At 34.3% G+C, this 19,034-nt stretch overlaps 2 protein-coding genes across 2 annotated transcripts in view; both read right to left on the reverse strand.

The window, feature by feature from the left end:
• Positions 1-10,704, reverse strand: part of LOC120213191 (ubiquitin carboxyl-terminal hydrolase 13-like) — a 28,946-nt gene extending 18,242 nt beyond the window's left edge. Inside the window, exons 1-10 of the mRNA XM_039211329.1 lie at positions 10,675-10,704; positions 10,381-10,444; positions 9,993-10,137; positions 9,738-9,895; positions 8,219-8,484; positions 7,922-8,140; positions 7,704-7,812; positions 7,504-7,619; positions 7,074-7,172; positions 5,618-5,727 (exon numbers count right to left, since the gene is read on the reverse strand). Of these exons, the coding sequence (XP_039067260.1) occupies positions 5,618-5,727; positions 7,074-7,172; positions 7,504-7,619; positions 7,704-7,812; positions 7,922-8,140; positions 8,219-8,484; positions 9,738-9,895; positions 9,993-10,137; positions 10,381-10,444; positions 10,675-10,704 (1,316 nt within the window). The remainder of the gene's footprint in view (positions 1-5,617; positions 5,728-7,073; positions 7,173-7,503; positions 7,620-7,703; positions 7,813-7,921; positions 8,141-8,218; positions 8,485-9,737; positions 9,896-9,992; positions 10,138-10,380; positions 10,445-10,674) is intronic.
• A 5,513-nt stretch (positions 10,705-16,217) lies between these two features.
• LOC120213400 (deoxyhypusine synthase-like) lies at positions 16,218-18,626 on the reverse strand. Its single transcript, XM_039211559.1, has 6 exons — positions 18,432-18,626; positions 18,167-18,334; positions 17,863-18,081; positions 16,865-16,951; positions 16,657-16,762; positions 16,218-16,590 (listed from the first exon to the last, which is right to left on the reverse strand). Exons 1-6 carry the CDS (start codon positions 18,624-18,626, stop codon positions 16,274-16,276), a joined length of 1,092 nt encoding a protein of 363 aa, XP_039067490.1. The 3' UTR covers positions 16,218-16,273.
• Positions 18,627-19,034: the final 408 nt, after the last annotated feature.

The following is a 19,034-nucleotide window of genomic DNA, read 5'->3' on the forward strand; positions in this document are numbered from 1 at the left end:
GCAAATCTACTTGCCTTTCTTCGCCGTTCTTTTCCACCACCAGTTTCCCGAGTTTCGTTTTAACCGTTCCACTGTACTCGTCAGATGCTCCTGATAAAAACCCAAGTTCTCTACTGTGAATAATCACTGCTGGTCAACGGATCTTCTTGAGAAAAACTTATTTTTCCAGATCGTAGTTATTGGCTCTGGGTTTTCACGTTTGGAGGCATATCTTACCTAGCATTTTACTTCTCTGATTTTTTCGTTCAAATCTACATTCAAAATCCAGGACAGTTTGTCAAGTCTCTAGGTGTTTTATTTCAACAGTCAGTCATCATGCCAAGTGCTGGAATCCTACCTTCTCTCAAGATGAGACCTCCGGTTCAAGTTCCTTCACCCTCTGCAGCTGCGCATTCTCTATCATCTCACCTTTCTCATCGTGATGAGGTTCGTACTATCTTTATTATGGGTCTGCCAGAAGATGTCAAAGAGAGAGAGTTGCAGAATTTTCTGAGATGGCTTCCAGGTTTTGAAGATTCACATTTGAGCTTCAAGGGAGATAAGCCCAAGGGTTTCGCACTCTTCTCAACTGTTAAATTTGCAGTTGCTGCCAAGGATGCCCTTCAGAAAATAGTTTTTGACGCTAAGTTAAAGTCCTTCTTGCACATCGAGATGGAAAGGAAGAATCTTGTTGTTAAAAGAGTAGTTACAGATTCTGATTTTGACAAGTATGGAGGTTTTCCTGTTCCTCCAGTACTGCCATTGCCAATTCCAGCTTCTGTAGCATCTCCTAGTTTTCATGTGTCAGTTAAAGAAGTCTGCTGCGATGAAAAATCTGCAGTAAATGGTGTACACGAGGGATCCAGGGAGTCGATCACAAAGGGGTGCAGAGTTGACAAGTCTGGATGCTTCACGTTATTTGTTGAAAATTTACCAGAGAAGATTCATTGGGAGAGGTTTGGATCTCTTTTTTGCTCTCATGGTCGGGTACTTGATGCTTTTATTCCAAATAAAAGGAATTCAAAAGGAGTTCGCTTTGGTTTTATTCGCTTCGCATCAATCGAAGAAGCAAGGAGAGCAATCTCAAAAATGAATGGCTCTCGTATCGACGACAACAAAATTGGTGTTTCTTTCGCTAAATTCAAACCTCGACATTCCTATTGGAGAAAGTCCTCGACAGGTGTTCTTCGCAAGTCCGGGATGGAAGATGATTCGAGGATGAATCATTATAAAGTTGAAGGTGTTATAGATGAAGAAAAACTTCAGGTGTTGAGCAATTGTCTAGTGGGATGGTGCAAGGACTTTGTCAAAATTGGTCATCTCGCTAGACAAATGCAAGCGAATGGCCTCACTGGCTTCACCTTAATGAGAGCTGCTGGTAATGCGATTTTAATGATTTTCGAAGACAATGCTTCACTGAGAAGTGTAAAGAACGATAAATCAAAGATTCTCGCAGAGTGGTTCTCTTTAGTCGAAGCTTGGTCAGAGAGTTTGGTAATGGAGTGTCGTCGAGTATGGTTAGTTTGCGAGGGTGTTCCTTTTCACACATGGAATTGGAATACTTTCAAGAACATTGCTGATAAGTGGGGTTTATTACTAGCTATCGACGAAAGTTATCATTCTCCATCATCCTTTGATCGGGCAAAAATTCAAGTCCTCACAAAGGCTGATGCGAGAATTGATGCGATGGTGGAATTGAAGGTTGGTGACGACTTCTTCAAGGTCATGGTGCATGAGATAGAGCCTTCATTCAAACCAAACTCTTGGGCTCCTGAAGAAGACGAGTCTCATTAGATCTTGTTTCTTCAATTGTGGTTTTGTTTTAGTTCATATGGTTGTAGGTGTTGCTTTTAATTTGCATTATGTTCTGTTGCGCTATTTTATTCCTACTGCTGGTGGTGTAATTAGAAGGTGATTAGACTGTGGCTTTGTATGAGGTTATATGAGGTTAAGGTGTTTGTTGTAATGGTGTTCATCACCATGAGAGGATATTCCGTGGTGTCTTTTGTATCGGGTATTATTATCAATAAAATTTGAGGTACTCTTTTCTTCCTTCCAATGTTGTTGACATACTTTAAGTATATGAACGAATAAGAAGGGAGTTTTTAATGAGACCTCCAACTTCTATAAAAAAAAAAAACAACCTCACAATGAACAAATAGGTGAGAAACCGACTCCACACACTTACCACACAAAGGACATAACGAGTCTTCAATCCCTGAAACTCCTCGCTTTATCAATTCCTCTCTAACTGCCACTCTCTGATCAGCAGCCTACCAAACAAAAGTTTCGACTCGAGGAGGAGCAACCCCTGTCCAAACAATGTTGTCCCAAGTACCATCATCTTCCTCATTACCAGCCCAATCAAAATAGTACTTCACACAAGATTTAGCTGAAAAACAACCCTCCCCATTCCCTGTCCAGACCCAACAGTCATCTTGCAAAGATGATAGAGAGGTAGAATTCAACAAGGACATAAGCTGCATCCATTGTTCAACCTCCCAACCCACCAAATTCCTCCTTAATTTAATGTCCCAACAGCACCCTGAAGAAGAATTTTCCATGAACTCTGCAACTTTGCCCCCTTTATTCAGTTATAGAACAAAGATCCTTGGGAACCTAACTTTTAAAGGGAACGAACCCAACCAAGAATCATGCCAAAATTGCACTGTCTCTCCATTCCCCATCTTCAAACACAAATTCTTCCTTATACAGTCCCCAAAATCATCATTAGAAAAGAAATTATTAATTATTCCTTTCTAAATCCAAGATGCCCGATTAGACAAAGAATTCGTAATTAAGCATGTATTAAAGTCTAAATTATACACGCAACACAACTTTTTTCCACCACGAATTCTTCTCTGATGCAAATTTCCATACCCATTTACCCAAAGAGCTCTATTTAGAAGAGCCAAATTCGGAATTCCCAAACCCCCCAACCTCTTCGGCTTGCATACTTACTTCCAATTCAGCCAATGAATATTCCTCTTATCTGCCGAACCGCCCCAAAGGAAGGCAGCCATTATGGAATTCAATCTCTTAACCACACCAATTGGAATTCTAAAAAGGGAGAGAAAATAAGTCGGAAGAGAGCACAAAACTGACTTCTCTAAAACTGCCCTACCAGCTAGAGATAAGGAATTAGCCTTCCAACCAGCCAATTTAGAATAAAATCTCTGGACTATTGGTTCCCACAATACTGCAGAATTCCTCTTAGATCCCAAGGGTAATCCTAAATATTCTGTTGGAAAAAGTCCCACTGTGCAGCCAATTTCCACTGCCCAGCTTGCTAACTCATCCGGATCCACATTAATACCAAAGATTTTACTCTTAGATAAATTCAATTGCAAACCTGTCATCAATTCAAAAATTAACAGCACCCTTCTGACATTCTTCAAGTCTCGAACAATGCCTATAAATATCAGTAATCAAGAAAGCCTAACACCGTATTTGGATTAACAGTGGTAAAGGAAAAGAAAGAGATTAGAGTACAAGAGAGAAAGGTTAAGGAAAGTAAATGATTATATGTTTTCTTCTTTGGATAACTAAAATCACTAAAAGTGAAAGTAAAGTAATTTTAACAAACTTTGTTTGGCTAAACCATGGAAAGGAAAGAAATGACTGATTATACTGAACTTTTACAATTATAATTTTTTTCATAAAATAGTCTATGTAAAAAATGAAGATAATAAAAATTATAGTGTAAACTACACGTTTAGTACCTAAACTTAATTTTGTTTCAAAACCATACCTAACGTTTAGTTTAGGTTTCGTTTTGGTACCACGCCATTAAAAACTTAGCGGTGATATTTATGTGTCACCATAAGGTAATGCCACGTCATCATTGAAAAATAAAAAAATTATCACGCCAACAGTTATGTTAATTTTTAACAGTGGGGTATAAATTGAAACCTAAACTAAACATTAGGTATGATTTTGAAACAAAATAAAGTTTAGGTACCAAAATGGAACAAAAGTAATAGTTTAGGTACTAAATGTGTAGTTTACCCAAAATTATATTTAAATATTAAAAAATTCTACTTTCCTTGGCTTTTCCCAAAATTGGGGTAGATAAAAATTTTGCCTTTCAATAAAAGCAAGGGATAATTCAATATCCTAATAAAGAAATCTATCCAAACGGGGAAAGGTTCTTCATTTCCCTTTCTTTCATTTCTCTTCCATTCCTTTACCCCAATCCAAACATAGGTAAAATTAATTGCTACAGGGCAATGATGACACCCTTAGGGCAATGTTGTCAAGGGTACTAGGCACACTCAAGACGCTAAGAGCCTAAGACCTCTATATAGCCTGAGGCACAAGACATACTAAACTAAGGTACACACATAAATATAATATATATAATGTAATACATATAAATAGTAATTAGTAAGGTAAAATAAAAGCTCCAAATATAGATTAGAGAAAATAGTGAAAAGAAATAAATACAATACAAATTACAAAGCCAAAAACTGGGTACTGTTTTTTAACACAAACCGAGAAACGTCTCCTCAGTTTTTAAACACCAAATTACACCTTAAAACCAACCATAAATAAGGAGAGAGAAATAATAGAGAAGATAGAGATTTAGGCAAAAAAGGAAGTATGAAGATGAGCAGAGATTCAAGGTTTAAAGAGAGGATGAAGATGATGTTACGATTTTCGAATTTGTTTTGAAATTTAAACCTAATAAAGTTCGTAGGTGGAATTCTAACATTTATGGTATTTTGATTTCCAAAATCCAGGGATTTGAGAGAAAGAGAGAGAAGGGCAAGCAGTGAAGCTGACATTTTTGTGCCAAAACTAAAGCGCAGCAAAATAAAGCCTCCGCCTCTTTGAAGTAACCTGGCCTGGTATACTATAAAGCACTTTTGCTTCTTTTGGCTGAGCCTGAGCACCTCAGCATCACTGCCTTAGGGGTGGTTATTAGGGTTTTTTTTCCCCTTAGTTATCCCAAAATAACGGTGATCATGGTAGTGCTTTTGATGATGAAGATAACAACAACAACATAAGATACATAACCGAAAGCCTTGTCCAACAAAAAGAAAGACCCAAAAAACAGAAAACTAAAGAAACCAAAATAGAAATAATGGCTACCTGAAATTGACACTTTTCTGCAGAAAATAAAGGTTCTTATGGTAATTATATCAGCTCATGTAATTATCTTTTCTGATACTTAAGGTAGCTAGCTATAGTTTAGTCTGGTTTTTCTAGTATTCAGGTTAAAGCAGGATTTTAGGAAATTGGAAATGATAAAAATCATTAAGAGATGTGACTTCGGGTTAGTAAGTACTTTGCTTAGCAAACAAAACCTTGTGGTTACAGTATTCTTATATTTTCCTTTGCCTTCCTAGCTCTTAAAACTTACTGCAGGAACCTTTTGCAATTCTACAAACCATTAAAATCTAATTGAGTGGGAGTTCTGCATGTTTTTACATAAATGATTAGTTTTGATTAAATGGTATACCATTAGACATGCTTACTTGATTGAATGATCTAGTAATTTGTAATAAAAAGCAGATTAAACATTTAGGGATTCAGGTTTCTTTGAAACCTCTACTTATGTCTCTATCGTTGAATGAGGAAAGGAAGGCAGCTGCTATAAAAATCGTAGGGAGAGCACAACAAACTGATAAAATACCTTTGAAGAGTATAAAGGTTGCGAACGCTTCTGTCAGCCTCAGGTGATAAATACTTGCCATTCTCCCTATCCAGATCAAGTTGCAAGGGGAACTCATAGCGATCATTTATCTATACAAAAAGTATGATAACTGTTAATAAAGAAATGTTTCCACGGATATCATAGACTACACACGACAGATTTGAGCTAAATGCATACACATGCACATAATGAACATAAGAGAATAGAACAGAAAGGGTGTAACAGAATTTATGCAACCTTTTTTTCTTTCACCATCTCATACATTTTCATACAAAATTTACAAGCCTACAGGATCTAATAATGTAACAAGTATCTTAGTTATTTTAAATCTGCGTGAAGGAGAAGCATAAAGTTTAAGACCACACCCCTTTTGGTTCCTTATGTTGTTTCCAGAAGAGCCCTCTAAATCAATTGCAAATCAATTGCCAATTTTCCATTGCATAGTACAATTAAAGAGTACATTTTTTACTACTGAAACATGAACAAAAACCAACTGGCCCATGTTAAAGTCAGAATCAATACATTTCATAACACTATTCATTTACTCAAAACACATTTAGGTTGAAAGCAATGTTATCCAACAATGGCTGCAAATTTATGTACTGCAATTTTTACTTATCTAAAAACAGAAAATCTCTGAGAAAGTATATAAACCATTATCATTAACTTCTAAACTAAAATAGAAAATGCTAAAAGAAGCAAATGCAAATGATGCAAGTGTTTGTCCAGAAAACCTATTCTATTAAACTTCGATCAACAAGATGCCTACAATCAGCACTAATATGCTTGAAAACAAGTCACTTATGTAACATTCCATAATATTGAGGGTAGAAACCTTATAACTATATCTTTTAAGGAAAATATTACCCAACGTAGAAATACTCCAGGAAATTATTTTTTTTCCTGCATATACTTGCATTAACAAATAATAAACAATTCAGGTATCCTCATTTTTATTTTTATTATTTTGATAATTCAGGTATCCTCATTTTATTCAGAAATAAAAGGGAATATCTTAGCAATTCCAAAGATAATTTAAAAAGATGTTTCAATACTATTTTTAAAAGTAAATTCTTACATTAAAAATAAATGTGGGTAATTAGAGAAAGTTAACACGGATAATTCAGATTAACACCACCTCAGAAGGGGAATATGAACTTCAAAATATGAATAAGAAATCATCTCACTGAATCTTTCCTGAACTAGATATACATAAAAGAAGTGCAACCAGAAAAATTACAAGCCAAATATATATTCATTTAAGGATATCACCATATAGAATCAGATGTATATAGAGCCATATCTTAGTCTGGATAATTAAGTTTGCTTACACTTGAAGATGCAGTAGAAAATGCAGACAAGACAAGAAAAACATACAACAATAAAGCAACAGAAATACAAAACAAGATACTCAATTATCTATTCAGCTACTTACCTTCACCATAGTATCCCGCATGAAATCATACTCAAAACGTTTTAACTGAAGTTGAAGGACAGGAGGAAAGTCGATGAAAAGAACTCCTTTCCTCGCATCCTGAAAAAGGAACAAACCCCCAGAAATTATTTGAGCATCATCTTTTAGGGAATATTTAAGCAAGAAAGTATGACAAGTACAGAACGATGTGCCCAGTGGTTCATGAAAAAATCTGTAACTCCTACAGTCAAGAAATAGCCAAAGCAACAGGTAAACAGACTACATTCCCAAGCACATTTAAACAAAGATAGAAGATACGATACAGACCAACCAAAGAAACCCAGATCTGAATCAATTTATTGAGTCCACAGTTTTGCATACTGTAGAATCTGATTACTAAGTTATAGATTTCCAGGTAAAAAAGATGAACTGATGATCCAAGGCATCTTACCTGCAAACCATACTGTTCAGCATGATACCTATTGTCACCTTCAAGACACTCCACTTCAACATATTTGTCAAAAGATGCATAAACATCCTTACAGCCTTTCACGTCAAGCTGAAGATCTACAGATAATTGTGTCAAATTATAAGCCCCACAATATCAATCTTTTATAATCTAGTAAACTGTTGCAACCTTAAAATTTGTACCATAAAATGATTCCTTTCTTGTTGACTTATAGTCCACATTGACACATTCAATATAATTCATATGATGCCCTTCAAACAACTGTTGTATTGTACCCTCCACAACTGTTCCCTGAGACAGTTTTTAAAATAAATAAATTTAAAGAATAATTTTTACTAACATTTTAAACAAATTTACAAGCAATCAATCACAAAATACTAATCGAAGAAAACACATATACCTTCATTTTGTCTTCAAGCTTTTCACAAAGAACCCTATTAAGTTCCTGGACATCATGCTGCATGAAAGAATCATAAGTGTCCCACCCAAAAGATTTTGTTAACTCCTTGGTTGCCACACTAGTGTCACTATACTGGAGCTTATAAAATAGACTCTGCAAAGCCAATGGAATGCTCCCTGTTGGCATGTCATTCTCAGTTGTTGGCATATGGTACACAGCCTGAAATGTATGGTTCAAACATTTAACTTCCTCAAGAATTTAACTATAAGAAATGTAATGAGGAATAAATATGCTGACCTTTCTGATGTAGGGAATATGATAGAGTGTTTGCAGAAGAGAATTCATATAGCAGGTGGCTCCCTGATTCTTGAGTCCAACGTAACCGGTCTCCTTTTTCGAGTCATGAGACCAATAATCAGCAACCTTGCGCACAGCAACATCGGCTTCTACTACACATTTATCATTCACAAGAAAGCCTCTACTAGGGTCATATAGTTCACCAAGAGGCATGAATGAAGTGAAGCCCCAATCACTTTCACGTGCATTAAACTGGTGTTGTGTGTCTGTAGAGAATAACGAATAATCAATCACATAAATTTGATCTTACAGGATAAATCAATAACAAGTGGGCACAAAAGCAAATCAAGAAATAAAAGACCCACCCATTATATCACACTCCAAATCTTTAAGCAATGCATTTTTATGGGAATTCATTTTTAAATTCGACCCACCTCTTTCTTCTGAATTTCAAAAATTATAGGAAAACCCAACCAATATATCACACTCAAAATCTATCAAGAAATAAAGAACCAAAATAACATCCCTATTTGCCCACAATTTTTTTTATATTGATTTAGAGGATAAAAAGTAAATGCCAAAATGTGGAGAACTGCTTTGCTCTAACGCCAAAATGTTCCTTTAATAGATATCAAGGAGTACAACTTGATGCCTCTATTACGACATCCAATCTTAATGTAGGAAGAATATGGGCCTTTAATTCAACGGGATCCATGGCCGGTTTAATGACAAAAGGGATTAGGACTTGAGACAGATGCAAGATTTAATTTTTAGCCAATATAAAATATGTGATTTTCAGAAAGCTAAGTTGGTCAGAAAATGACTTGGAAAACCATATTGACTTATAATTTGCAGTTCATGAGAGGGGAAACGGAGCATGTCTAGCAAAGTGATAAACTTGGGGCCATTTCCATTAACAGCACAACTAATCAGATTGAAAGTGTCAGGATTAGTTAGACAACCAAACCACAGGAAATAAAACTCATAATTCAAAACCAAAGGCATTTTAAAATTAAGTCAATTCTAAAAGAAGAAGAGGAAAGGAACAAAATAAAAATTGAACTGTTTAGTATGGATGCACAAACTAACACTCGGAGAAGTAAAGAATTCATTAAGAGAAACAATGCCAATAACAAGCTTTGTATTACAAACAACATAATATAATGAAGGGTAAACTATGTAAATAGTCCCCTATGTTTCCAGTCTAACAGACTTTGGTCGCCAATTTAAAAATTAAGGGGAAATGGTCCCTAACGTTATCGATTAGTTGGATTTTAGTCCCTCAATCATGTTAGGGACTTAAACAAAAGGGGGCTAACGGAAATTAATAGCAGAGGGACTTAAACCGGACGGACCAATAATATAAGGGCCCATTTACCCTTAATTTTTAAATTGATGACCAAAGTCGGTCAGACCCTAAACAAAACAGACTATTCGCATAGTTTACCCTATAATAAAAGAACCGCTGTATAAAGGAATTGAATCATAAGAATTCCAGTACTGCCAGTGTCAGATATACCTTTTCTAACTGTATACTTATTATGTATTTGGTTGCAGACAGCTAAGCTGAACTGTGCATATCTACTCCATCCATAAGGTAAAGTTGCTGAATCCGCAACATCAAGATACATTGACAAATGATCAACGTTGTTACCCTTGGGGAAAATAAGTATCCGCCTGTGCAATAGGATTCAATGCAAATATTATTGATAGGTCAATGCAAAAACAAGTTATCTAGAACTCCAAAAAGAACAAATCGATCAACTAAAACTACCATTTGTAGCCTCCAATAAAGAAGATGTCAGAGTACAGCTTCTTAGTATTAAGCCTTGAGAAGTTCTCGATCGTCCATGTAAACCTTCCTGATGGTGGATCATCCACAGCTTGTGAATCCCCTTTACTTGCAGCTTCCTTCGCCACTGATAATAAATAAGACAAAGTTCAAAATGGAAAGCATAAAAAACATCAAATATATATGAATTATTAAAGAAAACAGCGGATCATAATATTCATAAATAATCAAAATAATACAAATATGGAATTCCATTCAGCTGAAACTAAAAACAGAAAAAAAAAAGATTTATTTCTTTAAATGAAATTCAACTTACTCTCAGTTTTTTAGAAACAAACAGAGGAAAAAAGAATTGAATTGAAAAATTCACCTTCCAATGGCTGAGGACCTTCGACGAAGTCATTGTGTGGAACCAACATCTCATCGTCCTCCTGCTGCCAAAAAAAAACGAAACACAAAAAATGAGAGGGGTAGTTCGGATCTGCTGATCAAAACCCTAGGAATCCAACCATGAACTCGCAGATAACGATGAATTTCCTCTTTCAAGTTGGACAGGAAGAAACATTGAGACAGTTGAAAAACGCAGCGTTACGGTGATCGAAACTGAATTGAAGTGAAATAAAAAATAGAAAAAAAAAACAAGAGTGAAGGATTAGATGGATACATCTAACGGTGGAGGAGTCATCAGAGTCATGGGCTGTGATCGACGGCTGTTCGATCGACTGAATCTGTCAGATAGAGAGAGAGAGAGAGAGAGCGCTGCAAGTAAAGAGAACAATGATGGGGTGTGCCCGTAGATAAAGGGGAAAACTGGTTTTGCTACGTGAGGGGCAAATCAGAATTTCAGCCAATGTAATTTGGTTTTTGGCCGGAGATTATTTTAATAGGCAATCTTACCCAAAAACAATCACCTAAAAATTAATATTTACTGAAATGTTGTTTTTTCTCTAATATTTATTGAAATGTCACCGTTTCGTACAACGTAACAATAAGGCACGTTCTATAAAATGTGTTTTACGAACATGACATTTCTTTCAGTAAAGATGCATTCTACGGGAAATGTTTTATATTAATTTAGTTATCCATCTAGAATGCACGTTTTACAAAAACACGTTTTTGCTTTTTAAATTTTAAAAAATAATTTATAAAATATAACACTAAATATAATAACATTTGATTGTAAAAAAAATAAATTAAAAAATTAACATTCGATTATAACATAAAAATTAATTCAAATATAATATTAAATATATGATATTTAATTCAAATATAACTTTAAATACCTTAAATTGATATAAAAATTGAAAAGATAAAATTATATAAACTAACAATGTCTTCTTCGTGAATGTATTCCACGTGACGGTAATTGTCTATTTCGAGCAGGATTTCTTTGTTTATGCTGTTCTTTATATTTATTAATATCATCTTCATCAACATCAGCTTCATCTTGTTGTGTCGTATCCAATGTCAAAGAATGACCTCTATGGAATAACGAATGTGGGGTGTGTGATCAACAATTCCACTGCTTAATGAAACTGCGAAAGTTATGAAAAAATGACGTTGGTGATTGGGTTGCATACGATGGTGGTGTTGGTGGAAGAGACCACCAGCCAGATATGATACATATAAAGCAAACGTCGAATACATAGGTAGGGGTATTCAAAACTGGGTACTCGAAATACCAGATACCCAAAATTTTCAGGTATCAGAATAGCGGCCCGTATCATAGCCCGTTAAGTTCGGATACTCGAAAATCGAAATCCGTAAAACTCGCATACACGCATTTTTGGATCAAGAATACCTGTCTTTTTTATTTTTTTTTCTTTAGATTATATTATTTTAAAAATATAAATAGAAAAAATAAAAATTTAAAACTTAAAGTTTTATAATACATAATCTACTCATAAAATTTAAAAGTATAAATTATATGATTAAATAATAAAACTTATTAAGAAATACAATTAAATTTAAAATATTTTAAAGTTATAAGAAATAATTTGAAAAATAATTTATATCGTTGGGGTGAAATCATTAAAAAAAACTTGGAAAATTTAAAAAAAAAAAAGTTAGGGCATATAAGAACTTGGAAGTATATATTTTAAAATTTTGTCTGGAAAATATATTAAAATTTCACCAACAAAACGTAAAAATCAAAACAAAAATTGTTAGGGGGAAAAAAGCGGATCACGGCTGCAAGGTAAGGTTGGATATTTCAATTTTCAACTAGGAACGAGCTGATTGGGATTGTTAGACCTACATAAAATGATACAAGACTCATTTTTATCAAATTTGGAATTAGAATTTAATTATTTGTTTTTTTTTCTTTGATAACTAATCTTAACTATCCAAAAATTTAAAAAAAAGATCAGATACTCAAAATTTTAGATTAGACCCGCACACCCCTAATTATTGGATGAATGGTTTCATTTTAATCAAAATTCAAAAGTAAATTTAATTATTTGTGCAAAACCAATAGAAGATTTTAAAATTTTCATAAAATTTCAAAAAAAAATTATTATATTTACTACAGTAATAATTAAATATTTTATAATTAATTTGTAATATTCAAGTATGCAACCTAAATAGAATTATTTAATTCATAGTACATTTGAAATTAAATTTCATAACATGTTTTCCATATATAACACATATGGTGAGCAGGCAAAGTACAATTAAATTAAATCATTGCTTCACCAAAAGGTGAGGGTCAAAGAAAGAATGAAACATTGGGAATTGCATATACATGAGACAGAGAAGTAAATGAATCATATTGTCTTGTGAAATATACTTTAAATATCGTGACATTGTCTTTAATATTATTGGCATAAATTATGTTAGATATCTTTAAATTTTAATTGATATATGAATTCATCAAGTGATTTCAGTGGAAGAAGAGAATGTTTTTTCCAAAAGTCTTTGAATTTGAGTAGTTATGTTTGTAGGATGTGCGTGTTATAATTAGTTAAGAAAGTTATGAACATAATTAAATTTTAATTTTGACTTCAATTATATTACTGAATTATTAAATTTTAACATCACAATAATATGAATGAATCTTTCCGTCATTGTAATGACGTGGACAAAATGAACCTTCAACGGAAACTGATAGTAAATTTTGCATGCTCAAAAGATAATCAAACAAGCTGATACTAGGCGGTAACGGTTTTAGGAGGCCTACCGTTTCTCCAACGTCGAGAAGTACAACATCACAATTAAAATTATGGGCGAACAATGATTTTATATTAGGACAAATTTTTAATATTTTAGATGTAGAAAATATTAAAAAAAATATCTAAAATATATAAAAAAATTAAAATTTTCAGTAGGACAATCGCTCCGTTAGTCCTACTCAATTAGCTGTGATTAAAAGTTCGCGAAAAGATCAAACTAGAAACCATCAAGAATGCTCCTAAAGCAGGCTGGTCATTTTGCCTCTCCCTTGGATTTTGATACATTGCCGTCCTCTGGCCGTGTCATCCCCACCGTCAGACCCTTAAGATGTGAGCATTCAGGTATTGGTGCCGGTGAAAGTTATGGTAAAGGGTCATTTCGATCATGGATTTAAATTATGATATCGAACCGTTATTTAAATCCCTAATCATGATAAAATAATAGTGAAAACAACCACCAAACCTTACCCTACCTGAACCAACATATATATATATATATATGATTCTTAATTTTATTTGATAAAAAATGGATCTAATTGAAATAAATAATATATTGAGAGGTATTATTACAATTATTCCCTGAACATGTAAGGTATAATTACATTAAATTTTGGATCAGGTTGAATATTTTTCAACATAAACCCGAATTCGACCTGACCTGGATCTGATTTAAAAAACTGATCCAAGAAAATCGAACCGGATCAAAACTTATCGAATTTGAAACCTATGCCCATTCCTAACTATAACGACAACAACATCACCATAACTCTATCAGGTTAAATTCAATATATCATTTAAACATCTCTATATATAAGAGCAGTTGAGTGGTAGCCTTTAACCATTATTATCAAAGGGAGAAATAATTTAATAAAATTTGAGCAATCGTTAAAAAAAGTATGTTTGAACGAAATCCAGAATCTAAACATGCAATTAATTATGTAAAATATGATTAAGTTCAAATTATACAAAGTAAAAGGATTAATATGCAAATAAATCCAAAGATAAAATAAAATAAATAGAGAAAGTGTGCGGGACGGGTCAGTTTCGCCCACGGGCAATATGTGAACCCTGCTCGAGTTGCCTGACCCGGCCGCTTAATATATATAACTCAAAAGTTTTATTTAGCTCATTTTATTAAAAAAAATCTATTGTTTTGTTTGCTCTGATTTCTCGGCTGCCAATTGAGAAATTAGCCTAGGGATCGGCCACACCAACCGTCGTACACCATTAACATCAACGGTGGTCGAAAAATTCGAAAACTCTCACTCTCTCTGATGATTTACTTTAGTTAAAATTTAAGATAAATTACATGTTTAGTATTTTAACTATCGTTTTTGTTCCGTTTCGGTTACTCAATTATTTTTTATTTCAAAATCATACCTAATGTACGTTTTAGTTTCGTTAAAAAAACAACAGAACTATTGATGTGTCATTTTTTAATTTCTTTTTCAAATATAATGTGACATTATCTTATGATGACACGTTGTTAATTTTTTTAATGATGGATGATCAAAGTGAAAGCAAAATGTAACGTTAAATATTATTTTAAAACAAAAAATAGTTGAATGATCAAACGGAATAAAAATGATAGTTAGAGTACTAAACATGTAGCCTAAAATTTGTTTGAGTAATGGGGCAATGATGCAGGACTTATGTTGGTTTTGAATCCTGGTATTAATGGTGTAAACATTACTCAATTGTCAAAACAAAAACAACAGGCGTTAGATTGCTAACAGATTTGATGTTGCAGTGGAGTTGGATCTTATTTGTCACTAAACATTCCTTGATATGGTCTTTTCATGCATCAATTCTCTGCTCTTTCCAGCTTGTTTTACATTGTTTGTGATCCTTTTCTTCTTCCTTTAGGCCTCTTTGCCGATGGCTTTCAAAAATGCTAGTTTTGGTGGTGGTGGAGGTCGCGGCGGTTGTTCTGCTTGCATGCATCATCGTAGGATCACGTTCCTTTCTCTTTTTATACCTAACATTAGCATGTAAAAACCCTCGTTTATCTTCAACCTGCATGTGACAACGAGATGACCAAACCAGGAGAGTCATTTAGCAGGAGAAAGCTAATGTTGTGTGAGTTTTGCTCTGCAAATTCATGTATATACACTTACATTCAACCGTGCAGGTCCACGGATGGTTAAGTAAGGTCGAGTCATGGATGAAGGAACGTGCAAGCCTCGTGACGGCATCGACTCCGCCATACGATCTCTACCTTCTAACAATTGTGTCATCACATCTTTTTCATTGTTGATTGGAGAAAAAGTATGCATTAGATGATCTGGCTGAGTTTCCCATTCAACTTCATCTCCATCAATAATCGTTTCCATCTTATCGCAATCTACCAACAGGCAAAACTTCAGCTTTAGCATGTTCTCGTTCCCGAATTCAGATAGACTCGTAGCGTTTTCATGGCGGTCCAAGCAGAACGAGGAAGAAAACACAAGTACTTATCTTATTTGAAATGGGATATTTTCACCATTCACAAACTTCAAACATTGGTTCCATTTTGTGAATTCGGCTTCAACTTTATCAGGTACACGTCAGATGCTTCTACTTTTATGATGACCAACAGTGAATTTGAAACATGTTAATGAAGGATACATGAATGAAACATAATCTAAATGTTGGTAATCTGGTAGGTACAAGCAAAGGCTCCTCAATCCCACTAAGTTGCATACTCCTTTTACAACTTCTTCCACGGAATCATGCCACCACTAGTCCGATGGTTCGACTAATTACTAATTTTTTTTATTTAAGTCTTATTTTATAACTCAAACTTTATTTGAATTTTTTTGAACCGAATCGAGTTTATGAAATTACAAGTCAAGTCAAACTTTTTAACGACGAGTCAATTTTCAAATCGAGTTGAATTTTACTCACTCCTAATACGAATTACATATTCTTGAACCATTAAATAGTGTTTTGTAAGAGGAGAATGGTGACATTACCAGCCATTTAAAGCCACATAAAGTTCACTAAGTTCATCAATCACATCCACAATACAACAAGAAATTTCAATAACCAGAGCAGATCGATAATAAAATACACAGATGAATCTGCACTTCGGAAAAGAAAAAAGAAATCCAACTAGGCCGAAAACTTTTTCGACCCCGAAGCAAATGTTTCCGCTACCAGCAGAGGGAAAGCAATTGTTGCATCACAATGTACCTTAACTGTCCTAGCAGAGTCCCGTATCTTCCCCCAGGAAACAGCCTCGTCCGGACGGGCTCCAGAGTCACTCCCGTCGTACTCTTGTGCTGTATTTATATAAACAGCGTAATCGGCACCGTTACGCATCATGTTAGCATTACAGATATGATGCTTCGGCAATCCGCCTCCCAGGATTATCATTCCTGTTCTCCTAGGACTTGCAAGGACTGCTTCACTATTCATCGCCCTAACATCTGCTCAAAACAACGTTACTTAAACTTGAGTATGAATATCGAATACGGATATGTGTCGTGACGTACCTTGCACTAGATCGATTATCAGACCGGGGCTGCGAAACGAATGAAAATACAACATATCCCCTAAAGAGCCATCTGTTAATCCGGGACAGAAAACAGGTATCTTGTTCTGGAAAATAGAAATAGATAACAAAAAAATGAGGACTTCAATGGATCCACAGTTAATGAATGTTAATTATACCGATACTAACACAAAAGCAAGGAGGCTTGCCTTGAATGCCCAGTAGAGGTAAGAACTGTCGTTATTTATTTCTCGTCCCAGCCGAGCAATTAGCTTTGATGGAGTCCACAACACATTCTGTCGAAACCAAAAATCATTGTGCCATTTCATACTTATCAGACTAATTAGAGGGTATGGCATTTTGACTTGTGTTACATATTCAGATGCGAGTATCAAATAAATTTATTTAAAAGAATATGCTGATTGTCGGCAATCTCTAAAATAGGTGGTTAAAAGCTCTCGACTGATACTTCTCTTTTCTCCTGGGTTGTGAGTTCTTATACTATTTTAAAATTTAAAGCTTAATTTCATGCTTTGATTTTGCAACATTGAATTGAAAATCATATTCACTCCGTAAACTTTTATTAAATTTTAATGTTAATTATTGGCCTGGGAACTATAAAAAGGTAAAATAATTTTTTAGTCTCATTTTTTTTTTTATTTTGACCCTTAATCTTTAAGAATAAATAAAAATATCATTAACTAAACAATATAATTTTTCAATCATTTATATATACAAATTTTAAAGATCAATTTGATAAAAACTACAAACATAAAGACTTAAAAAAGTTACTTTTAACTTTTTATAGTTGTTGGGTTGATTTAGATAAAATTAAAGTATGAGGATAAAATTTTAAATTTTAAAATAATAGTGAGACCTTTGACATATGTATTTAAGAGTTAATTGTAGGATGTCTCAGTCTCATTTTAAATTAATCCATAAACTTTAAATCGTTTTATATGAATCTATAAATTATGTCCACGTTCTAAATTGATCCATGTTCTATACTAGTAGAGTTACAACATGTTAATAAAAGGCACAAAATGAATTAATATTAATAGTTCGTGGATTGATAAAGAATATTAAAGTTTAGGGACTAATTTAAAATGTCATAAAAAACTGATATAAAATATTTAAAATTTAAGATCCGATTGGTCGTAATTTAGACACATAGGGTATGATGACATGCATGTGCGTGTGAAAGTACCTCTTCAAGTTGTTCCTTTAACATCTGATCAAGAATCGGAATGATCCAATCCTCAAATCTGCAGTAATTATCATTAGGAACCAACAAGTTACCAATGCGATTCAGTCCTCTTGAACGCAGCTCAGCACCAGGCAGCGAAAAATCACCCTTGTACGTAGGAGAAAGACACTTTATAAGATCTTCTTCTATGCCACCGGTCGTCGTCACTATTACATCTACCTAAAATCATTCCGAAAGCAACACCGGTTAAATCAAGAGACAGGCGGGCACTACCGTATAAAAGAAAGTCCTGTTCGGAACTCACCATGCGATGCTCAGTAAGATATCGAACGGTTTCTCGAATGCCGGACGAAATAAGATTCGATGTAAAACCTAAAAACACCTTGGTCCTCACGGATTCTATGTAGGTGGGATCGTTCTCCTTTTCACTGCCGTTTTCGGCTATTGTCTCATCAGAAAGCCTCCAATTTATCTGCATTTAAGCTCACACAAATCCAAAACATTATGCTACATTTGGGTAAATAAGTTTAGAAAATCAGTCGAGATTCGATATGATTCGAGAAACCGACCATGTTGTTGACGATTTCGATAGCTTCTCCGAGATTGGAAGCTTGGAAGCCTGTGGAAAGCATGGATTTGAGAAGTCCGGAGTAGTTGACACCCTGGTTGAAATCATAACCCTCAATTCTAGTACAAATCCCTTCAAGTGAATCCGAGTCTTTGAAAACTGCCGAGTGTGCAGCCTTTAGACCTATTTCATCCATTATCTCCTTCTATAATTCTATTTGCCTAAAAAGATATGATTTTAAAAAAAATAATTTAGTGACCAAAACTAAACAAAATGATAATTATGATATTAAACGTGTAGTTTACCCCAAAATTATGAACTCCATGTCTTAAAATTAAAGTATAATAACTACGTTTTAATTTTAAAGATCGAAATATTTGGCATATTAAAAAAGAAAAATGAAAAGAAAATCCACATAGGATGAGGTTTATGCAGCCATAAACGGAAAAGAAAAACAGAACATTGACTAATAGATTACCAAGTATACCAACGCTTAGATTGCTTTGCTGTATTAAGAACACCATTGCAGGGTTACCGTCGGCGATAGATTGGCCGGCTATTGGACGCTGGTGGCGGTGGTGGTGTGGCGGAGATGAGAATAGAA

The sequence above is a fragment of the Hibiscus syriacus genome, unplaced genomic scaffold (genome assembly GCF_006381635.1).
Source record: "Hibiscus syriacus cultivar Baekdansim isolate YM2019G1 unplaced genomic scaffold, ASM638163v2 tig00110020_pilon, whole genome shotgun sequence".
Taxonomy (NCBI): Eukaryota; Viridiplantae; Streptophyta; class Magnoliopsida; order Malvales; family Malvaceae; genus Hibiscus; species Hibiscus syriacus.